Genomic DNA, 23,367 nt, shown 5'->3' with positions numbered 1-23,367 from the left:
CATCAATGTGTCGCCATCGGGGTTGTCGTGCTACTCATGCTATTACTACTAAAGCTACATCCTAGCAAAATAGTAAACGCATCTGCAAGCACAAACGTTAGTTTAAAGACAACCCTATGGCTCCTGCCGGTTGCCGTACCATCGACGTGCAAGTCGATATTATCTATTACAACATGATCATCTCATACATCCAATATATCACATCACATCGTTGGCCATATCACATCACAAGCATACCCTGCAAAAACAAGTTAGACGTCCTCTAATTTTGTTGTTGCATGTTTTACGTGGTGACCATGGGTATCTAGTAGGATCGCATCTTACTTACGCAAACACCACAACGGAGATATATGAATTGCTATTTAACCTTATACAAGGACCTCCTCGGTCAAATCCGATTCAACTAAAGTTGGAGAAACGGACACTTGCCAGTCATCTTTGAGCAACGGGGTTACTCGTAGCGATGAAACCAGTCTCTCGTAAGCGTACGAGTAATGTCGGTCCAAGCTGCTTCAATCCAACAATACCGCGGAATCAAGAAAAGACTAAGGAGGGCGGCAAAACGCACATCACCGCCCACAAAAACTTTTGTGTTCTACTCGAGAATACATCTACGCATGAACCTAGCTCATGATGCCACTGTTGGGGAATGTTGCATGGGAAACAAAAAATTTCCTACGCGCACGAAGACCTATCATGGTGATGTCCATCTACGAGAGGGGATTTCCTATCTACGTACCCTTGTAGATTGCACAGCAGAAGCGTTAAGAAACGCGGTTGATGTAGTGGAACGTCCTCAGGTCCCTCGATCCGCCCCGCGAACCGTCCCACGAACCGTCCCACGATCCGCTCCGATCTAGTGTCGAACGGACGACACCTCCGCGTTCAGCACACGTACAGCTCGACGATGATCTCGGACTTCTTGATCCAGCAAGAGAGACGGAGAGGTAGGTGAGTTCTCCGGCAGCGTGACGGCGCTCCGGAGGTTGGTGATGACCTTGTCTCAGCAGGGCTCCGCCCGAGCTCCGCAGAAACGCGATCTAGAGGTAAAACCGTGGAGGTATGTGGTCGGGCTGCCGTGGCAAAAGTTGTCTCAAATCAGCCCTAAAACCTCCGTATATATAGGGGGAAGAGGGGGAGCCTTGCCTTGGGGTCCAAGGACCCCCAAGGGGTTCGGCCAAGCCAAGGGGGGGAGTCCTCCCCTTCGAAACCGAATCCAACTAGGTTTGGAAGGAGGAGTCCTTCCCCCTTTTCCCACCTCCTCTTTTTTTTCTTTTCTCTTTGATTTTCTTCCTATGGCGCATAGGGCCTTCTTGGGCTGTCCCACCATCCCACTAAGGGCTGGTGCGCCACCCCCAAGGCCTATGGGCTTCCCCGGGGTGGGTTGCCCCCCCGATGAACACCCGGAACCCATTCGTCATTCCCCGTACATTCCCGGTAACTCCGAAAACCTTCCGGTAATCAAATGAGGTCATCCTATATATCAATCTTCGTTTCCGGACCATTCCGGAAACCCTCATGACGTCCTTGATCTCATCCGGGACTCCGAACAACATTCGGTAACCAAACATATAACTCAAATACGCATAAAACAACGTCGAACCTTAAGTGTGCAGACCCTGCGGGTTCGAGAACTATGTAGACATGACCCGAGTGACTCCTCGGTCAATATCCAATAGCGGGACCTGGATGCCCATATTGGATCCCACATATTCTACGAAGATCTTATCGTTTGAACCTCAGTGCCAAGGATTCATATAATCCCGTATGTCATTCCCTCTGTCCTTCGGTATGTTACTTGCCCGAGATTCGATCGTCAGTATCCGCATACCTATTTCAATCTCGTTTACCAGCAAGTCTCTTTACTCGTTCTGTAATACAAGAACCCACAACTTATACTAAGTCACATTGCTTGCAAGGCTTGTGTCTGATGTTGTATTACCGAGTGAGCCCCGAGATACCTCTCCGTCACACGGAGTGACAAATCCCAGTTTCGATCCATACTAACTCAACGAACACCTTCGGAGATACCTGTAGAGCATCTTTATAGTCACCCAGTTACGTTGCGACGTTTGATACACACAAAGCATTCCTCCGGTGTCAGTGAGTTATATGATCTCATGGTCATAGGAACAAATACTTGACACGCAGAAAACAGTAGCAACAAAATGACACGATCAACATGCTACGTCTATTAGTTTGGGTCTAGTCCATCACATGATTCTCCTAATGGTGTGATCCCGCTATCAAGTGACAACACTTGCCTATGGTCATGAAACCTTGACCATCTTTGATCAACGAGCTAGTCAACTAGAGGCTTACTAGGGACAGTGTTTTGTCTATGTATCCACAGATGCACTGTGTTTCCGATCAATACAATTATAGCATGGATAATAAACGATTATCATGAACAAAGAAATATAATAATAACTAATTTATTATTGCCTCTAGGGCATATTTCCAACAGCATGGTCATCTCCGCCGACTCTACATGGACACACCCCCCTAGACGACCCTCATCCACTGTAGCAGTGTCGTCCCTCCTCCTCCTCATCAACAACGAATTAGTAAACGAATTCTCCATAACTATTTGAAGATTGGCTCGCAATGCGAGTAGTGGTAAGAAAGAAGAGCACAAATTCTTTTTCTAAACAGGAAAGGACTACACAAACCGATCAGATTTTCCCAGTTCTCCATCAGGCACATTTTATATAGGATAATGTGTATGCCTTGAGGGTTCTATCGACACGTGCAACCTTGCGAGTCAAAAACAAATTTAGACACGATGCGAAAGAGAAACCATCTTGGTCAGTAAAAGAAACTCACCAAACAAAACAAAACTAAGCAGTGCATACAACATCGTGGTTCTTACCGCGTGATCATATCATCGATAACAGGTAGCCAGGTGCAGACTATTCTTTTCCTTTCCCTCACGCTAAGGTGGCTATGACAAAGTTCTCCTCCGCTCTAAGCTCCACCTATCAACCCGTGGATTCTCCTCCCCTGTGACAGTTGCTTCGACAACTAGTGGCGGGGAAGGGAATCCCGATGCCTTGGCTCCGGGTAGTAGTTTAGCTTTGGGTTTTTTATTTCTCGCAGGGGCGGTTCCCGGACATATGACAAAGCTTCGTTTTTGAGTTGGTATTTCGGGCTCCGATACTTGTCGAATTCGCCCAGCAAGACGGAATCGCTGGAGCTCGGGCGTAGATTCCCGCCTTATCCTTAGGCAGTGAGGTTAGATTTTGTCACCATGCATGCGCGACGACGAGATATGGTGACACGTGCTGCAGATAAATTTGAGGGTTCAATGACGACGACTACGAATCCAGTGAGCTGTTCCTTAGGGGCATGTGAACAACCACTTTTCGGGTGTCATCGGCAACTTCATGCCAACCCTCGTTTCCGAGCGGCTACAACGACACGCCAACAACTCGTTATGACGATGATAGTGGTTGTTCGGTGGTACGGAGACCTTGAGCTAACTGTTAGCATGTTTGGGGTACTTTGTGCGGAAGTTTCATAATAGATCCGAGAATTTGGAAAAAAAAAAGGTAGAAACAAAAATAATGTTTTTGAAGAAGCGAGAAGGTGGGGCGAAAAGTCAAGGTCTCATTGACCAGCGGGACCCCCCACCCCAACCCGAACCCGGGGTCGTCTCGTCTCCGCCGTCTCGACACGGACGCACCCCCACCGGCCCACCCCCCACCCACCGCAGCCGTGCCGGTCCTCCACCTCCACCCCCGTCCCCGAGGGGTCAGAATCACTCCGCGCTTTCCCTTCCTTCGGACCCAAGCAAGCGAGCGAGCGCGGGAACCCGAGGGCGAACGGCGAGCCCCGCCCCGAGATCGGCGCGAGCTCCCTCCCTCCCTCCCCGAACCGCCAGCGGAGGCCGCCTCTTCCGGCGTGGCCGGGGCAGCTCGCGGGGTTTACCGGGCTCCGGACCGGCGCGGCGGCGAGGCGGCGGGCGGGGACGATGATGGACGGCGGCGCGGCCGGCGCGAGCAACGGCGGATCCGGGGCCGATGCGGACGCCGCCAGGAGGAACACCAGGATGCCCAAGTGTGAGTGAGATCTGGCCTGGACTGGCCGCCCCGCCCCGCCCCTTTCTTCCTTGCTTAGATTCTCCTCGCCGCTCGCTGCTCCGAAATCGGAATGGATGTGGCGCCCTTAGCGGCGCTGATTCGTTTTGGTTGGTTAGCGCGGGGGCTCTCGGGATGCTTGCTTGCTAGGCAGGTGGTCGTGTTCTCTGTTAGTCTTGGCACCACGGTGGGACAGTAGCTTAGCTCGATTCTTCCCTTGCTAAGAATCTGAGCTTACCCTAGTGATTATAGCTTGTTTTATCCAGGAAAAGGGGCACTCAGCCCATGAGCTTACCCTGGTGTTAAGAATCTGAGCTTACCCTGGTGTTTAGTTACATGATAGTGGTGTTTGCTTGTTTTTCCTTGTGTATGAGCAATGGATATCATTAAACCTCTGGGATCGAAGTGTGGATGGAGTGGTTACTGATGGAAGCTCCTGTTCTAGTGGTTTGTCTTGTGTTTCTGGCATGCAGCACAATTCGTATCCCTGAATTCCTATGCTCGGATTCCAAGTTCATGCAGCTCGGATAGCAACTAAATTACACTAAGCTTCGTTCATGCGAAGCAAGAGAGCTTAATCTAGTACTTATAGCTCGTTTAATCTAGAAAGAAGAGACAATCCAGTGCCTAGTTACCTGATCGCATTGTTTGCTTCTGTATGAGCAATGGATATTAGTATAACTTTGGCGCAGGTTGTAATGGAAAGGGGATTAGCCCGGTTAAAAAAAAATGAAGTGCTAACTTAGGGAAACTCCTAACCTTGTGGTGCAGCTTGTGTTTCTGGCATGCAAGCCGATTCTTACTCCTGGATTCCTATGCGCAGATTCCAAGTTCACGCAGCAGGAGCTGCCGGCCTGTAAGCCGATCCTTACTCCAAAATGGGTAAGCATACTGCCTCCCGATATTACGGTGCTCCAGCTTATAGAATACAACAGTGCGCGTGCTGGTGTAGCTCACAGATGTTTCGGCTTGTGTTATGCAGGTTGTCTCGGTTTTTTTCCTTGTCGGCGTCATCTTTGTCCCAGTTGGTGTCGTCTCGTTACTAGCTGCACAAGATGTACGGCGTCGACTATTTTTGCACCTTGTGTTAACATATACACACTGGCAGTTTCTGACTTCACTTATGCTGACTGATTGCAGGTTGTTGAGATCATTGATCGGTATGATCATGCATGTGTCCCACCTAACATGACTGATAATAAGCTTGCGTACATCCAGAATGAGACTATATCTAAAGAGTGCACAAGGACTCTCACGGTAATACATAACTTAACGGTTATCTTACAGTAATTTTTCAAGTGAATAGAATTGTGTTGCATGTGCAGCTATAAGCAAGCACCTTCTGTCAGTCTCTTAGCTAAATGAGATCTGGGTGTTACCATGCAGGTTACAAAGGAGATGAAGCAGCCAATTTACGTGTACTACCAACTTGACAACTTTTATCAGAATCATAGGAGGTAGTCTTATTTGATGTTTTCAGTCAATAACTTCTAGAGCAACTTCACAGCTATTCATTTAAATGTTTCTCCGCAAATTCAAATCGATATTGTAGAATCAACTTCGAAAAGGCATACTACATAGCAGATTAACTAATACTCCCTCCTTCCCAAATTATAAGGCACACGTTGACTTTTTTGGTCTTCATCACACAACTTTGACTATGATTTTCACTTACAGTTTGCCTACAAAATCATTATAAAAACATATGAAATGGAATTGTTTTGCAAGGCAAATACGATGATGCTACTCATACATATTCAATCCATGTACTTTGATATATACTCCCTCCGTTTCACAATAAGTGTCTCAAGTTGTACGAAGGTTGAGACACTTATTTTGGGACGGAGGGAGTATTAATGGTCAAAGTAGGGCACCAAAAACGTGTAAAGTCAAACACGCCTTATATTTTGGGAAGGAGGGAGTACTTTGGTAGTTTGGTTACCATATTGCTAAGAATAGCATGTGTTAGGGGCTTAACATGTACTATACAACTTCCAATTTCAGGTATGTGAAGAGCCGAAATGATGCACAACTAAGAGATTCTAAGAAGTCAAATACGACCACCTCATGTGAACCTGAGAGGTTCACGGCTGATGGAAAACCAATTGTTCCTTGTGGTCTGATTGCTTGGAGTTTGTTTAATGACACATATAGCTTCAGTCGTGGTAAAGACAACTTGACAGTAAACAAGAAGGACATCTCCTGGAAAAGTGATAGGGAGCACAAATTTGCCAAAAATGTCTACCCAAGCAACTTCCAGAATGGTGCGCTCATAGGTGGTAAAAAGCTTAACTCGAGTATCCCGGTATGCAAACTCTTTATCTGTACCATGTTCCATATATATGTAGGCTAGAATTGTTCACTTGATATATATACCCTCAATATTTTAATTTGCAACAATGGTTCTTTGTGTTCTTTGACTTGGATAAAAGAAGTTTCTCTAGGTATGGAATACCTGAAAAAGTTATTCATGTCAGTTCTCTTTTTACGCGGCAGCTGAGCGAACAGGAGGATCTTATCGTTTGGATGCGGACTGCAGCGCTTCCTACATTCAGAAAGTTATATGGGAGGATATACGTTGATCTCAAGGCGAATGATACCATAACTGTGAAGCTGAGTAACAACTACAATACATATAGCTTTGGTGGCAAGAAGAAGTTGGTCCTTTCCACTGCAACCTGGCTTGGAGGAAAGAATGATTTTCTTGGGTTTGCATACCTCATAGTTGGTGGGCTCTGTATTTTCTTGGCATTTGCATTCACCTTGCTATACTTGATAAAGCCAAGGTTAGTAACTTTTGAACTCAGGTTCATTACAGTTAAATGAAAATATGCTACTGCCGATGTGTACCTTTTGTGTTTGTAAGCCATGCGTGATACAAGCAGTTAACCTTCTTGATTTAGTCCATAAGTAAGTTTTCTTTGGGGATGCTTGTCCACCTAATGCTACATTTGGAGCAGTAATGCTATGCCTGCAGCAAGTCTTCTGGATTTTGGGAGTGTTTGGTTCGATATGTAACATAGCAACCCCTAGAATTGTTAGTTTCACCTCTCTTTTTTTGTGAAGCGTTTGGTTCCTTTTTGCACTTGTGACTTGCCACACTTTCTAAGCTTCCTTTTTGCCTAAATGGGCCACACTTGTGGGCTGTGGCCTATGGCTACTATTTTGGTTGCCATGGCATAGATAGTATGGCCGTTGCTCAAGGTTTGTTGGGGCAGAATTATCCGTCCATGTATACTGACATCCTCCTGACTATGGATGATGTACTCTATTTCATCTTGACTCTCCTAGTCTTGAAGATTAAGTTGACATTGGGTTGTATCCTTGTATGAGCATAGTTCATGATTTGTTATTTTTGTTTAAACAGATTTTGGGTAGAAGCATATATTGCCAATTTTAGTAGGGCCAGCCACCAGGCAAAGGGCAACCAGCTGTTCCCATTTACTTTGGCCCTTTATGCTACTAGTATGTATACATGTGCATTGCACGTCTTAAATTACAGTTGTTTTGGTTAAAAATAATAATCAGAAATGCCATTATACAAATGCAGAAATTAAATATAACAAAAGTAGAAGTTAGTACTTAGTACACAATCACACTGATGGTGACACAGAGAAGAACTTTTAAAAGTATTCTACTCTCTCCCATTATCCTAACCAGACCATCTCGCTGGGGCATCTCAGCTCAGTCGACAACATGGCCCAGGAGGCATTAGTTACGGGTTTTTCCTTTCCCAGGAAGGATGAAACGCTGTGGTTCTGGAATATGATGGAGACATCCACGTTTTACTGTTCACCGCAAATCCAACTGCTTGCATCCGTTAAATTTAGCAGTCATTCACGCGATGGTTAGGATTGATCTATAGATCCAATTTTTTTTTTTTGAACTTAAGGTCCAATTCAGAACTGGTACACTATATAGTAGTACTAGTATAGGTATATAAATAGTTGGTTTACCCTGGTAGTCTACCATGAGTGCTGCATCCATACCAAGCTCATACTTTGTCATACATGTGCGGACACGATCAAGCTATCACAAGCGCTGCAGGCCTCGAAACAGAACCACCACATTCTGTGTGAATTGTTGCAATGTGACTAACCAGTATTGCCTCTGTTGACCTATCTGAATGAGAGCCTTGTTAACGTTCTTACACGTTTATGTTATTTTTTGCAGGAAACTGGGGGATCACAACTACCTGTCCTGGAACAGGAACCCCGCAGGCCGCTAAGGGTGTTCTCAAACTCGATACGGCGTACAATCAGTGCCCGCCTTCGACTAGTCGAAATGTATCATCATGCCCTAAATGATACTACCTGAGATTGCCCAGTAGCTCTAGACCACTTGTGTGTGTGTACATTTTAACAAGGGACCATTGTTCTTTTGTTTTCTTTGTTTGTTGTGTGTTAGGCTGCATACATATATCAGCCGTGAAGGGGAAATACTACGGACGGAGTGTACTATGGAGTTTCGTATTTCACGGTATACGGGATTTGTTAACTCTCCTGTACTATAATGGATTGTTGAGCCTATGCTATTCCAGACAGTGCATGCCTTGGGACACCGAAGTTACATTTTTTCCGATAACAATCAAGTCTGATTGATGATAACAAGTGCAGCAGATTTACTGTACCTTTCGTAGTAACAACGAATGAAGTAGTAGTCTAAAACCTGATGAGAAGCTCTTCATGTGATCCAGTTTTCAGCACATACACATATACGTATGAAATGGAACACGTCGTTCAGAACGTTTGGCCTGGCGCTGCAGCAGATTTGCTGTGCCGCCGTTTTGCATGCTGCTGTCGAACTCTGTAATTTCGAGTGTAGCCTGGCTACGTGAGCAAAAAAAGATTTAAAAAAACGAAACACAACCCATCGCATCCTATCCAAACCGTTGATGATGAACGGGAGAAGAATCCGTTCGACGTCCGGACAAAATCCCGTGTGAGCGCACGCACGCGCAACAAGCAGGGCAGTTAGGCCAACTTCACCGGTGTGACCCCAAACGAACGTCCGGTTTGATCAGATTTTGTCCGTGCGGTGCGGCCGTCGCGCGGCCGCAACCCAAATCATGTCCATGTTGGACGTGATTAAAAAAAAACCTAATAAAAAGTAAATAAATGCAGTTAAAAAAACTTAAAACATAACATTAAGGGTCACGGCCACAAAACGGCACAGTTTCACCGTCGTTGACATAATTAACATGAAATAAAAAATTAAAAACGCTCGTTGATGCCGTGGCCGTCGCCGTTTTCAGTGGCCGCCGGTGTCGTCGTCGTCGCTGAGGAGGTCGACGTAGGCCGGCGGCGTCCAGAGGTGGGCCGACGGTCCGTGGTGCGCGGGGCGGGCTGGAAGCTGGCAGGTGCCTGCATCACCTCCTCCCATGGCGAGGCGTCCCGCTCCGGTGACCGCACGGCGTGGGGCACCAGTTCACGCCCGCACTGCGTGCGCCATCTTCGACGCCGTGCACGACCAGCTCCACTGCTGGCCCACCAGATCCGGAGGGAACGCGGCCACCGGGGCGTCCTCCATCACCTCCTCCTCCTCCATCAGCTCGGGGATGGCGACGTCGCCGGCTGCAGAGAGAGCCATCACGTCCTCTAGGCCCGACCATTGGCGTTCATCATGCGTGATCATGGAGTCCTTCATGACACGCTGCATGAGCCGGGCCTCCTCCTGCGCTGTCATGCGAGGAGGTGAAGGTGGTGATGGAGACGGGGAAGGCGACGACGTGGGCATGAGGCCGCGCACCCGTGTACGCCCGCGCACCTCCCGCGGCTGCCGCGGCCCCTTCACCGTGCCGGCGAAGTACAAGGCCCGCCGCACGTCGTGCTCGTCCCTGAGCCACGTGTCCCAGAGCACGGAATCGGCAGCGTACCTGTCGTCGTAGTACATGTCGTCGGGGAGGAGGCGGCGGCGGCGCTCGATCTCGTCGCGGCGCGCACGGCCGCTCGTCGGCACCGACGGGATCGGGACCCGATCGGCGGAGAGGTGCCAGTTGTTGGGGAGGTGGACGTCGCTCCACGGGACCGGCGTCCTCGTCTCCCAGTAGCGCCGGCATACCTCAGCGCTAAGGTACTATCAGTCGCGCTGGCCGGCGGGCCGATGGTGAAGGGAGCAGGCGCGGAGGCCCAACGCGGTGGCGATGCGGCCTCCTCCTTCACGGAGCCGCGGCGGCGTCCCGTCGAGGAGCTAGACTCGCGGTCGTGCTTTCCCCTTGCGGCCGTAGTTCCAGAGCCCCATGGCTGCGAGGCGGCCGACCGGCGAGTTCGAGGCTAGGGTTTGGGGGTGTCGAGTTTCGAGGAGGATGCGGGGTGTAGTGGGAAGTGTGGACGACGACCGGTTCACGACTTTCCTATTTAAGAAGGACCGCGACCGTTCCCTGGACGGATGACAGGCAGGCCCGGCCGCTCGTGCGCATTGATGTGGGTGGGTGGAAGGTAGGTGGCCGCCTGTCACGCGGCCCCGACGTCGACGAGCGCGCGTCCGTTTGCTTTTCGTCGGGACCCAAACCCCGTACAAGTTTGCGTTCGAAATAGATCGTCCCGAACACAAAGTGGACAAGATGAATCTAGCCCGTCTCACGCTGGGTCGACCGATTTGTTCCTTCTACCCTAAACGGACCGGGCCGGATAGGGGTCGCGCGTGGAGTTGGCATTAGATTCTGGTGCGCGCGCGGGGGATGCGGCCCGGATGGTCTGGGAGGGGTCGCTGCTACCTACCGGCGGCCGCCCTTGGCTCCCTCCTCGGAGCGTGGAGTATAGATACTTGGACGGACAGCCGAGGTCCAGATAGCTGCTGCAGCAAGCCGGCCGGGGATGGTGACCGGCTGCGGCGAGGACGCGGCGGCGGTGCGCACCGCGGGGGATGCGGCCCGGATGGTCTGGGAGGAGTCGCGGCGCCTGTGGGGCATCGGCACGCCCATCGCCATCGCCACGCTCAGCCTCTTCGCCGTCAGCTCCGTCACCACCGTCTTCGTCGGCCACCTCGGCAACCTGCCCCTCGCCGCCGCCTCCATCGGCCTCTCCGTCTTCAACACCTTCTCCCTCGGCTTCCTCGTACGTCACTCTCACTCCACCACCCACGCCATTACTGTCCGCCGATGCTGATTATTATGGTGCATTGCATTGCATGCATGCAGCTGGGCATGGGGAGCGCGGTGGAGACGCTGTGCGGGCAGGCGTTCGGGGCGGGGCAGGTGGCGATGCTGGGCGTCTACCTGCAGCGCTCCTGGATCGTCCTCGCCGGCGCCTGGCTCCTCCTGGTGCCCTTCTACGCGCTCGCCGAGCCGCTGCTGCTCGCCGTCGGCCAGGACGCCGCCGTGGCGCGCGAGGCGGCGCGGTTCGCGCTCCGCATCCTGCCCGGCCCCCTCTCCTTCGCCGTCAGCTTCCCCACGGCCAAGTCCCTGCAGGCGCGCGCAGAGCAAGGTGCTGGTGCTCGCCTGGGTCTCGGCTTCCACGTCGCGCTCACCTACCTCCTCGTCGCCGTCCTCGGCATGGGCCTCCCCGGCGCCGCCGCCGCCTACGACGTCTCCCTCTGGGCCATCGCGCTCGCCCAGGCCGCCTACATCGTCGGCTGGTGCGCCGACGGCTGGCGGGGCTGGTCCACGGCCGCCTTCCACGACATGTGGGCCTTCGTCCGGCTCTCGCTCGAGTCCACCGTCATGCTCTGCCTCGAGATCTGGTACATCGGCATGATCACCGTCCTCACCGGCCACCTCCAGGACGCCCAGATCGCCGTCGACTCCCTCGGCATCTGGTACCAAAACTCATTACAATCCCTGACAACATTCTGAACTCTATCATTCCAAATTTTTGAACTTATATGTCTGACAGAACATTTGTGGCTTTGCAGCATGAATGTGAACGGATGGGAGGGAATGATCTTCATCGGCCTCAACGCGGCCATCAGCGTCCGAGTCTCCAACGAGCTGGGCTCCGGCCGGCCAAGGGCGGCGAAGCACGCGGTCATGGTCGTCGTCGGCGAGTCGCTGCTCATCGGGCTGCTCTGCATGGCCCTCGTGCTCATCTTCAGAGACAGCTTCTCCGTCATCTACACCAGCGACTCGGAGCTCCAGCACGCCGTCTCCAGGATCGCGGGGCTGCTCGGCCTGACCATGGTGCTCAACAGCGTGCAGCCCGTGCTTTCAGGCACGCTTCTTCTTCCCTTCCTATCGCAGCATGCATGATGGTTTCATTTTGTTCATCTCTGGGTCGCCATTGGAGGAGGATGGCAAGGCCTTGTCGCCTACATCAACCTGGGCTGCTACTACATCTTCGGGCTGCCCCTCGGCTATCTCCTCGGCTACAAGTTCAACTATATATGGAGTTGGGGTAATTGGTTATCTTTATCCAAAAACTACCGCAAATTGCAAAATTTAAAATGAAGGAGGATGTTTGTGGTGGTATGATTCTGCGACATTTTCGGTTATGAGTTTTGTGGCATTTGTTTGTGATTTTATAGGGGATTTGGGCCGGCATGCTTTGCGGGATTGCGCTTCAGACATCGATTTTGATCTTCATCGTGTGGAGAACGGATTGGAACGCAGAGGTATGAATAAAATCTCTTCTCTCCCTTCCAAACTTGGCATCCGTGTTTGATTTTGAACATGTTGTTTGTAAATGTTGTTTTGTTTATATGGGAAATGCTGAGCTTTTCACCTTACTATTATCTCTCATGTCCTGTAACTGCAGGCTGCGCTGGCTTCAAGCCGTGTGCGGAAGTGGGGCGGCGGCGAGGCAACCAAACCTCTCCTGGAATAGAACTAGATAACCATGATCAATAAAGCTCTGCTTTTCCTGGAAAAAGGGAGAAGCATATCCCTATGCCTTCTGGCACTGATGTAAAATTTAGAAGTTCTCTAGCAGCATTTCGTAAGATGGCCATTCTCATGCCATCATTTCTTTTTTGAATTCTCTTCCAAATTATTTTACAAAATATTCCAGATTTTCGTAGACCATGCTAGGCTGTGGCTTTTGTGTGCTTTAGTTGTAATGAAATGGGGAGAATACATGGACAGAACTACTATTATCTACTCTCTCCGTTCCTAAATAATTATAGTTCGGAAGAACTAGAGAACTAGAGTTCTTCCGAACTACAATTATTTAGGAACGGAGGGAGTACTAACATTTTTCCATTTTTCGAGGGAATACTCGACAGAGTCAACCCCTCTGTTGATGGTCTCACCTGGCGAGAATGGAAATTTTCTCCCAGATTATCTCTTCACTTATCAAGGCGCCTTCCCAGTTGATGGCAGGGTGATTGACACCCGCAAAGGCACTGAAGATGCTTTTAGCCCGAAAGTGTCCTTCTGCTCCCGAGTTCAAATAAGCTCGGCAAACAGTAAAATTGAAAACGAATAATTTTTTTCAAAACAATCTGAATTGTTTTTGTGACAAACATTTGAAAGAAGTTTTAAATGCTTTCAAAAATTCGTCATGGAATGACATTCTTGTAAGGCATGGCAAATAAAAATCGATACTCGAAAAAAAAATTCAACGCCGAAAAATGCCCTTGGAAGTGGCATTTCCAGAGTATTGACTTTCTTCCCAGACCTTCTAGGAATGTGTGACGATTTTTTGCAGGCACTTAAACTTTTATCAATGCTTATCACAAAAAATGTTCAGTCTTTTTAAAATCTTTTTCGACTATACTATTCACCAAGCTCATTTGAGTTCGGGCTAAGAAACTCTGCGTCTCCCCTGGTTGCTGACAGTGGGACCCAAACAACAGAACCAGGGAGAGCAATCAGAGGGTTTAACACCCACCGCGCCCACACAGTAGTTGCAACAGATTACATGGCTTCTGCTGAGCTATCACATTCATCTTGGGAGTTTGAATATAACCCCGACATCGCGATCCTACCAACCTCATACAAATGCAGAATCATGTCAAATTTCTCCATTATGTGAAACACGATTAGAATTATTCGTCATTGCAAGATGTTCGTCGCGCGACTGGATCACTTGCCACATTCAGCAGTCAGCAACAGCACAGGAAGCTACTACCAAAGTTCAAGCAGCTCCAGCAAACTGAAACTGGCCAGTGAACCATCACTACAACACATCCCTTCTCCTTGGCTCCCTCACTCCCCAGCAAGAGCACAACAGGAACTACCCCAGGGGCTGAGGTTCAGAGCTTCTCGGCCATCCTGCGCAGCAGCGCGGCCCCTAGTGGCTCCTCAGCGGGTTCCTCGGTCGGGTTCTTGGCGAGCCATGCCTTTGTGGCTTCGAGATCAGGGAGCACCGGCGCGCCGGACTTCCTCCAGCTCTCGGCGTCGGCGGTCTTGAATCGGTCCAGGAGCAGCGCGTGCATCCCGATGCTTCGTGCGGGGACGTAGTCCTTGCGGTAGCTGTCGCCGATGTGGAGCGCCTCTTCCGGCGCGACGTTCCCCGCCATCTCCAGCGCGATCTTGTATATTTTTGGGTCAGGTTTCTCGACACCGACGATGCCTGAGAACACCCCGAAGTCCCACTCCGAGCCCTAGATGCACAACTAAGACATGCATCAGGCGACTGCTTTTATAAGACGAGGAATGGTTGGAAAGGTCGTGACTGTCGCGTTTAATGCTATCAAACCTGATTCAGCCCTAATGCAGGCAAGATAACCTCTTTGTAACGGTACTCTGCATTGCTGACGATCCCAACTGTGATACCCTTCTCCCTCAGCTCTCTCATGAAGGGCTGCGCATCAGGAAACACTGAGTACGGGGCAGAGGAGCCAAAGGCAGAATAAATTCTCTTGAACACTTTCTCAAATGTCTCAGCATCGTAGTCATAGCCAGCCTGCAGTATACATCAAGCAATCAGATCATTAGGAAAATGAAAAGGGCACTGCAAATTCCTGAAAATCCATATCTGCAAAATGGTTTTACCTTAACAAATGAATCCTTGACACAAATTCTCCACCATTCAATGGTTGGCATCTTTGCTGCAAATCCAAAGCATGGGTATTTCCTTGCCATCTCAGTGTATGCAAGCTTGAAGCCTTCGTGCATTCGATCATAGTCAGGGCATGGCTTTCCAGCAGACTTAGCGGCCATACAGTAGTAATCACCAAGCCGTCCTTTATAAGCAAGCAGAGTACCAGTCACATCCACAGTGACCAACCGTAATTTCGATAGAAGCGACATGTTTGATGATGATGATCTGAACTACAGCCTCTGTTATATTCTCTGTCGGGCAAAGCCAAATAACGAGAATCAGGACAATATGGATAACCAACGATTCACACAAATGGCATGCACTTGAGTATCTAATTAATTACTCCTGCATATAACTGAGATTTTGGGTAGATAACATGCATGAAAGGAAATAACAGTTTAAACTAAATATTTTACATAACAAGCAGCAACCCTTCCCTCCCAACAGATATCCAATATGTTCTCCCTCATTGCAACGGTCAACGGATGTAACATGATAAATTCTAAAAGAAGCAAGCATACAAACTCACCGTTCAGCTAAATGATTCACATAGAGTAAATTGGTTGAAACGGTGAGAAACCAAATCACATTATAACAGGAAAACAAGGTAAAAATTACAGTACATTATTACTGAATACAGGAATGGGGATAACAAGGATGAATGCCCACAAAACAGAGAGTTCAACCTAAACAGAACACTGGGCAGTTCGCACTCCATTCAAATTTGGTGTACTGAAACTGGGAGTAGTAGTTAATGCAGAGCATGATAACATTGATTTAGATCCCCTTTTTTTCCAGTTAAAATAAGCAAAGTAAGGTTGGCTCAAAACAAGATAACACAAAGCCAAAGGGGTTGCGCTGTGCCTTTATACTGCCTTTATAGTCTAACACCCCCCGCATCCAAAGCAAATCTTATCCGCGGCCATTACCTCAAGCGGGGGAGCAAATACCACTTCTCCGGGCACCAAGAATGCCTGCAAGAACAGGAACCACCGAGGAATCAGGGACGACCCAGCATCGCCAAGATCCTAGCTTTCCGCGCAAGAACACGACAAGAAACAAGACATAAATGAAAGAATCCAATCCGGATATACCACCTCCTGAATCAATCCGGCGACGCTGCGGCTAGGAGGGGAGGATTCCGGTGGAATTCCTGGCGCGTAGGCTCGGGCTGGGATCTCAGGGAAGGGTAAGGGGAAGGGGAAGCTGATTCATTCGCGGGAGTGGGCGGATTTCCGGGTTGGGAGGTGGTATTTTGCTGGGCTTGCTGTCGCCGGCTATAAAGTATCGGGGCTTTGGGAGTGGGGAGCGGAAATCTGTGGAATTCGGGAACGGAATACCGGCGGTGCTCGTCCACGGTTTTGCTGGTTCATCGGATTGCAGCTCAAAGCAGGGGGGCGATAGGGTGTTTTGGAAGAGATGGGTGGGCCATGTCAGCAATGGACCAATTGCACTCTTGGTTCACACGAAAATTAACTATCAGTATTAGAAAGTTGTAAAATTAACTAGTACAGTAGTAATAATTAATATGTGTCATAGAAAAGGCTAGTGCTTTTGTGGTAAAGTTTGTAATACCTGCATAAACAAAATATGGAGAATCTAAAATGTACAACGAGGAAAGATAACTATCATTGGAGGGGGAGCAGGGGCGATGACCATGGTGACATGGTAGCGACATCGATAGGACGGTCACCTCTAAGGGGCTTAGCGGCGTCTTTGGTTATTTCTTTCGAAGACGAGGCCATGATCGGAGTGCTCGTGCAAAAAACGACTTTCAGTGGCCGAGGAGCGCGAGAAGGATAATTGGTGGGTTTGTGATGGGAAAGTGATAGATGGGACCTGATTTAGGAGAAAGAACCATATTTGTGAAGGGGGATACTAGGGAATGAGTTGAACGGGAAGGAGGGCATGCGATAGAAGAAGAGTATGCACTAGTTGAGGTAACCCATCACATAGTCGTTACCTATTGGTTTTTATGTTAGTATATATATACTCTTTGCTTTATTTCTGGTTCGGCTCCTTCATCTACCATGGCATCTTCATGCACCATCTTCTTACTCTTTAATACTCATGACAAACAATAGAGAAAAGTAAAGAATCTATAAACTTCTACTCCATTCTCCTTAAGTTGGAGGAGGTGGTAGTGGTGGTGGTGGTGGGGGGGGGGATGATGACCCTAGTGACAATAACAACGCTAATAACGGAAATAACTAATAAGGGTCCGATTTAGCGGTATATTCGGTTACTCCCTCTGACAGAGAGGCCACAAGGAAGGGTTTTCGCCATCCAAGATTAGATCAGTGACCTTTAGAACGATGACAAAGGAAAATCAACGACTTGTGCTAGAAGATTTTTGGTGACCTATGTGGTGTAGGAAGAGGAATGAGTGAATTTGGGTCGCGAATCATAAGGTGAGACTTGGGTAAGGGAGCTAGATTTGTGAAGGGGCATACCAGGGAAATGACTTGGAGGGAGGGGCGAGGGGTGAGGAGAGTGTGCAGTACAGAAGGAGTGCGCGTCATTGTCCTTTGTCTATTGTGGCATTTGTTCCATGATTACTATGAATTTCTTTGTTCTACTTCTTCTCTTAATGCGTTCTTTTGGTAAACTTTTGGTTGAGTTGATGGGGACACTATTCAAATAAGATTGATGTGCCTACATTCTTTCTTGAATGCGATAATTTTGCAAAATCTTCTATATGAAATCCGTTTCAAGAAGAAGAAGAAAGTAGGTGCACTTGTACGTTGGAACACTATATTCAAATAAAATGAAAACATGTTTATCATTAAAAAAATTATGTCCAAGTTGTTGTTGCTTGAGATGGATCCAACGCTAAATGTTAAACACATCATAACCTATTTTAGATAAGACATGATACATGGATAGTATGTAAAGTGGACTAACTAGAGAAATATAAAATTTGACAAACAATACAAAATATTGATGGTGGGAGAGTCTATTGAAGGACAACTACAAGTTGACAACTATTACATTCAAGAAATTTCTATTAATTAAAGTTAAGCTAAATAATCATATTCCCAGAACCTTCATTGTGACATTTAAAACTTATGCATTGCATAACACCGATCAAGATTTTTTACAGATATTAACATAGCAACACAATTATAAACATGAAAGTGACAAAACTTATCAAGAATAGTCTCCAAAAAACATATTGAGAATAGCATGTGTTTTCTTGTTTAACTAAGACGGAACTTAGTTTGCTAATACTCCAAAAGATAATTTAACAAATATAATAAATACCCACAACAAAATAGGGTTTTGCTTTAACATTGGCATAGTCATAATGATAGAGATTTGAGTTGTAGAACAACAAACTTCAAGTTTTTATATTACCAACACAATTGTGTGATTTATGTTATTATTTATAGTAGGTGTTTTTTATAAGACAGATTTTAGTGTAGTAATTATATTAATTTTATAATATACTGCCCATTTCATATTAGTTGTCGCTGACATCTAATATGGAAGTAAGGGAGTAGTAAATATTGAATGATAATGAGTTTGCAAAGAAGTAAAAAATAGTTACTATAAATAATATAGGCTCCTTTGTAATTTTTTAGTTGTAGTAAAACAATCATACATGTTATTCCCGTTAGGTCTACATGGCATGTAAAATAAAGTCCAAGAAAGTTGGATGAATCCCCAAGACGGTCAACAAAAGTCCAAGGGTCATATAACGGTCAACAACTCAATGAAGAGTAAGAAAAACAAATCAAATCCCCCACCACCTCCAACATCGAAAACTCGTTGGAGAGAAGATGTGCCCCACCAACTAGACGCGCGTTCACAACGCATTCCAGTCGGGGATCAACGCAGGGAGAGAACCAAGGAACCAAGGGAGACTAGGGCCATGGGGAACGACGACGATGAGGCTCTGCGGACGGAGAGCACCAATGCAACGAGAAACGTTGACAACAACGAGAAGGCCGAGTTGAAAGTAGGAGCGGCGAATGGTTCTGGCGTGCTCCTAGAAGGCACGAGGGGTGTGGTTCCTCTTACCTTAGCATGCCTTCTCTCTGCGTGTATCGAAGAAGGCATTGGGGATGACATGCCGGAGGCTAGGGGGTATGTTAAAGGATGCACAGTACGCATCTGGGAGTCTTTGCTTCGACCGTTCACTTTCCCGTTCCTGTTCCACGCAGATCTTGTGAGGTGGGGATCCAAGAGCCACCTAAGTGGAGTGGCTTCAGCCCTTGATTTCTTTTGACTCAACTTCCGTGAGTAGAACCTATTCTGCATTGCTATATATTTGTTTTCTTATATGACTGAATGGTGTAGCCTGAAGTGTTGTGGTTGTCTGTATCTATCTTACCGATTAATCCACATTGAGAAGTAAAAAAGGAACAAATCCAAGGAGTCTCCTCAACCAATGAATACTAAGCCCATGAATAAAGCCCCATATGGTAGATGGAATTTCCTTCGACCATAATTTCTCTCCTAGCCCACCATGAGCTAATGAACTAAATATTACCTCTACTATCCTTCACCCCTACCATATTGAGGTTACTCATGTTTATTTATCAAGGATGTCTCACCTAAGTCTCTCGTGAGTATGTAACTCCTTCACTCCCACCAAAAATATCAAGGGGGGACACTAAGCTCCAAGAGAAGTCTAGAGAGTTCTAGGGCATAGTCCGAGTAGACGCGTTAGACTCGGAACAACGTTGTAGGAAGAAAATGTGAGAGAGGGTGTCGAGGAGATGCATTCACTTGAGCCATGTGACCATAACTTCCTTTGATGCCCACCTAGCATAGCATTAGGTTGCACTCCATGGAAGCGAGATAGAACTTATTCAAGAGACGTTGCTGCGTGAATTTGTTCGTATATGAAGAACTTCGCTAGCCATCATACACACCTCATTAAATGTTTTCTTATACCGCCTTACCGACGACATCTATGATACTCTCCATCTCGATCATACTATCGAAGGAACGCCTCTAGTCGAAAGTTGTTTCTATAACAACAATATACTCCCTATGACCGGAATTACTTCTCGCATAAATGAATAAAAATGGATGTATCTAGAACTAAAATACATCTATATACATCCATTCTTATCACAAGTATTTCCGGACGGAGGGAGTAAATGATAGTGCAAGACCTTAGTGTAAGCCATGTGAGATGTTACGATCCTAGTTTGATTCTAGATGAGATTATAGTAATCGTCAGGGAATAAGTGAGAAAATAATACTTAGATAGAATAATAAAATATGATTAACTATCTACAAACAATATTTTTGATGATATGTCATAGAATAAACACATTTGTGTATGTACCATAACACAACAACACCTTTTGCTAATATGACAATGTCATTAGACTCACATTTGTGAGCTTATTTTATACCCCATGAACATATAATTATTTTCTCTAATGAAATAAAGTCACTCTAAAAAGAGAAAAAAAAACCCTTCTTTGGTTCCAAATGAGAGCACCATGACCAAGAAGTTTTGCGACCATGGCAAAACTTTTACCGGTGAGAACAAGATTGAGTTGGTCAGAGATACAATTCAAATAATATTGGTATGCCGAGATTATCTTTTGATCGCGACAAATTCTGCAAAATCAGTTCAAATAAATTGGTGTGCCAACGTTCTCTACCAATTGTGATAAGTTTGTAGAATTTCAAGGTAGCGTTATCATGTTTCCAAGACAAAGCAACTCAGCTTGATCCCTTTGAGCTTCATTTTCTAAATAAAAACAAAAACATGATATTGTTTAAAAAATTCTCCACTCCCCATGTTTGGAAAGAAGGCCAATCAATCTCGTCTTAAGTAAAAAAACTATCAATAACCATAGTAGTGGACAGATACAATATAAAAGTATGTTTTATTGTATATTCAATGCTTGTTTATTTTTTATAAACTTCTTTTATCTGTGGAACCACAGGGGAAGCCGCTACTGTAATTTCCTTTTATTTTAAAATAGGACAATATTTACAAGGACAAGTAAAACAAGAAATTTTCATGAAGCTTACAAAGAAGGGCACCACCACCAAAAGATAGAAACAATTACAAAGATCTCAACCAGTGTAAAAGAGACCAAAAATAAAAATGTTGACCACGTGTTAAAAAAGTATTAATCTTCTATTTACAAAATGTTGACAATGTTTATTAAAAAAATGTTGACCATGTATTAAAACACTGCTAATATTGTATTTGGATAATGTTAAACAAGCATTAGGAAAATGTTAATCAAGCATTTCAAAATGTTGAACGTCTATTTGAAAAATATTCATGACATATATGAAAAATGTAAAATGAAAACTCTAAGAAGCAAAAGGAACCATTTTTTTAAATGTTAAACTTGAATTAAAAAAATATTAAAAAATATTTACAAAATGTTAATTGAGCATTTGAATTTTTTTAGAAGTTTGTACATAAAAAACTTGACCATGTATAAAAAAATAAACACATATTTACAAAATGTTAATGTGTATTTGAAAATTATTCCTAGTTATATTTTGCAACAAGGAAACTCAAGTAAAAACAAAAAAATCAATGAAACAACACCTAATAAATATACAAAATGGAAGAAAACATAAAAAAAACAGAGTGAAACCAAGAAAGTATTGGAAATATGCCCTAGAGGCAATAACAAATTGGTTAGTATTATATTTCCTTGTTCATAATAATCGTTTATTATCCATGATAGAATTGTATTGATTGAAAACTCAAATACATGTGTGGATACATAGACAACACACTGTCCCTAGTGAGCCTCTAGTTGACTAGCTCGTTGATTAAAGATGGTCAAGGTTTCCTGGCCATAGACAAGTGTTGTCACTTGATAATGGGATCACATCATTAGGAGAATGATGTGATGGACAAGACCCAAACTATAAATGTAGCATATGATCGTGTGAGTTTATTGCTACTGTTTTTCTGCATGTAAATGTATGTGTTCCTATGACCATGAGATCATGCAACTCCCGGACACCGGAGGAATACCTTGTGTGTATCAAACGTTGCAACGTAACTGAGTGACTATAAAGGTGCTCTACAGCTATCTCCAAAGATGTCTGTTGGGTTGGCATGGATCAAGACTGGGATTTGTCACTCCGTGTGACGGAGAGGTATCTCGGGGCTCACTCGGTAATACAACATCACAACAAGCCTTGCAATAAATGTGCCTAAGGAGTTAGTCACGGGATCTTGTATTACGGGACGAGTAAAGAGACTTGCCAATAACGAGATTGAACTAGGTATGGAGATACCGACGATCGAATCTCTGGCAAGTAACATACCGAAGGACAAAGGGAATAGTATAAGGGATTATATGAATCCTTGACATAGAGGTTCAACCGATAGAGATCTTCGTAGAATATGTAGGAGACAATATGGACATCCAGGTCCCGCTGTTGGTTATTGGACGGAGAGTATCTCAGGTCATGTCTGCATAGTTCTCTAACCCGCAGGGTGTGCACACTTAACGTTCAGTGACGTTTCGGTATAGTTGAGTTATATGTGTTGGTGACCGAAGGTTGTTCAGAGTCCCGGATGAGATCGTGTACGTCACGAGGGTTTCCGGAATGATCCCGAAATGAAGATTGATATATAGGAAGTCCTGTTTTGGTCATCGGAAAAGTTTCGGGCTCATCGTTAAAGTACGAGGAGTGCCGGGAGGGTGCCGGGGGACCACCGAGAGGGGTGTGACGACCCAAGGGGCTCATGGGCTATGAGTGGAGGTGGATCAGCCCTTGGTGGGATGGCCTAAGTCTCTCTGAAGGGCCCATGCGAAAATAATAAAGGAAAAAGGAAAAAAGGGCAAATTAGGAAGGAGTCCTAATAGGATTCCACCTCCCTTGTGGGAGGTGGATTCCTCCCTTGTGGGTTCGGCCGAAGTGCCTTGGATTGGAGGCCAAGGCTGCCTCTTGTCCTCTCCTCCTCCTATATATACTAGAGGTTTAGGGCTTTTTGAGACACAACTTTGCCACGTGCAACCCTAAAGCTCTACTTCGTAGTTCTTCCTTTAGATCGGATTTCTGCGGTGCTTAGGCGAAGCCCTGCAGGAATAGATCACCACCATCACCGGAGCGCCGTCACGCTGTCAGGGAACTCATCTACATCCCCGTCTCTCTTGCTGGATCAAGAAGGCAGAGATCGTCATCGAGTTGTACGTGTGCGGAACGCGGAGGTGCCGTCCGTTCGGCACTTGATCGGGACAGATCGTGAGACGGTTCGTGGGACGGATCGTGGGACGGTTCGTGGGACAGATCGTGAAGACTTACCACTACATCAACTGCGTTTATTAACGCTTCCGCTTAGCAATCTACAAGGGTATGTGGATCTGATCTCCCTCTCGTAGATGATCATCACCATGACAGGTCTTCGTGTGCGTAGG

The 23,367-nt window shown here is 46.4% G+C and overlaps 3 protein-coding genes across 4 annotated transcripts; 2 read left to right on the top strand and 1 right to left on the bottom strand.

Moving 5' to 3' along the window:
• The first annotated feature begins 3,697 nt into the window (after positions 1-3,697).
• Positions 3,698-8,613, top strand: LOC123413665 (ALA-interacting subunit 3-like). Its single transcript, XM_045106602.1, has 8 exons — positions 3,698-4,061; positions 4,903-4,961; positions 5,062-5,136; positions 5,220-5,336; positions 5,466-5,536; positions 6,084-6,384; positions 6,576-6,865; positions 8,253-8,613. The coding sequence occupies exons 1-8, from the start codon at positions 3,974-3,976 to the stop codon at positions 8,305-8,307; spliced, it is 1,056 nt and encodes a 351-aa protein (XP_044962537.1). The 5' UTR covers positions 3,698-3,973; the 3' UTR covers positions 8,308-8,613.
• Positions 8,614-10,722: 2,109 nt separating this feature from the next.
• Positions 10,723-13,090, top strand: LOC123407715 (protein DETOXIFICATION 35-like). Its single transcript, XM_045100907.1, has 6 exons — positions 10,723-11,134; positions 11,218-11,834; positions 11,931-12,226; positions 12,287-12,409; positions 12,540-12,626; positions 12,770-13,090. Exons 1-6 carry the CDS (start codon positions 10,895-10,897, stop codon positions 12,859-12,861), a joined length of 1,455 nt encoding a protein of 484 aa, XP_044956842.1. The 5' UTR covers positions 10,723-10,894; the 3' UTR covers positions 12,862-13,090.
• An 871-nt stretch (positions 13,091-13,961) lies between these two features.
• LOC123407716 (haloacid dehalogenase-like hydrolase domain-containing protein 3) lies at positions 13,962-16,399 on the bottom strand. 2 transcript variants are annotated; one of them, XM_045100909.1, is made up of 5 exons: positions 16,096-16,399; positions 15,928-15,972; positions 14,950-15,237; positions 14,654-14,860; positions 13,962-14,558 (listed from the first exon to the last, which is right to left on the bottom strand). In XM_045100909.1, exons 3-5 carry the CDS (start codon positions 15,205-15,207, stop codon positions 14,208-14,210), a joined length of 816 nt encoding a protein of 271 aa, XP_044956844.1. In that variant the 5' UTR covers positions 15,208-15,237; positions 15,928-15,972; positions 16,096-16,399; the 3' UTR covers positions 13,962-14,207. The 2 variants fall into 2 exon arrangements, with proteins under 2 accessions (XP_044956844.1, XP_044956843.1); XM_045100908.1 differs by having other exon boundaries at positions 14,950-15,249; positions 16,096-16,398.
• Positions 16,400-23,367: the final 6,968 nt, after the last annotated feature.

The sequence above is a fragment of the Hordeum vulgare genome, chromosome 7H, assembly GCF_904849725.1.
Source record: "Hordeum vulgare subsp. vulgare chromosome 7H, MorexV3_pseudomolecules_assembly, whole genome shotgun sequence".
NCBI classification, from domain to species: Eukaryota; Viridiplantae; Streptophyta; class Magnoliopsida; order Poales; family Poaceae; genus Hordeum; species Hordeum vulgare.
Note: the sequence above shows the minus strand (reverse complement) of the source record. Positions and strands in the feature narration are given on the sequence as shown.

What these genes read in the sequence shown, in the direction of transcription:
- LOC123407715 (XM_045100907.1), top strand. Translation starts at nt 10,895, where the DNA reads ATGGTGACCGGCTGCGGCGAGGACGCGGCGGCGGTGCGCACCGCGGGG. An exon ending in CCTTCTCCCTCGGCTTCCTC is followed by an intron (nt 11,135 to 11,217) that starts GTACGTCACTCT and finishes GCATGCATGCAG; the next exon opens with CTGGGCATGGGGAGCGCGGT. An exon ending in CGTGCAGCCCGTGCTTTCAG is followed by an intron (nt 12,227 to 12,286) that starts GCACGCTTCTTC and finishes TTGTTCATCTCT; the next exon opens with GGGTCGCCATTGGAGGAGGA.
- LOC123407716 (XM_045100909.1), bottom strand. Translation starts at nt 15,207, where the DNA reads ATGTCGCTTCTATCGAAATTACGGTTGGTCACTGTGGATGTGACTGGT. An exon ending in TCAAGGATTCATTTGTTAAG is followed by an intron (nt 14,861 to 14,949) that starts GTAAAACCATTT and finishes TGTATACTGCAG; the next exon opens with GCTGGCTATGACTACGATGC. An exon ending in CTGCATTAGGGCTGAATCAG is followed by an intron (nt 14,559 to 14,653) that starts GTTTGATAGCAT and finishes TTGTGCATCTAG; the next exon opens with GGCTCGGAGTGGGACTTCGG.
- LOC123413665 (XM_045106602.1), top strand. Translation starts at nt 3,974, where the DNA reads ATGATGGACGGCGGCGCGGCCGGCGCGAGCAACGGCGGATCCGGGGCC. An exon ending in CGATCCTTACTCCAAAATGG is followed by an intron (nt 4,962 to 5,061) that starts GTAAGCATACTG and finishes TGTGTTATGCAG; the next exon opens with GTTGTCTCGGTTTTTTTCCT. An exon ending in AGTGCACAAGGACTCTCACG is followed by an intron (nt 5,337 to 5,465) that starts GTAATACATAAC and finishes GTTACCATGCAG; the next exon opens with GTTACAAAGGAGATGAAGCA.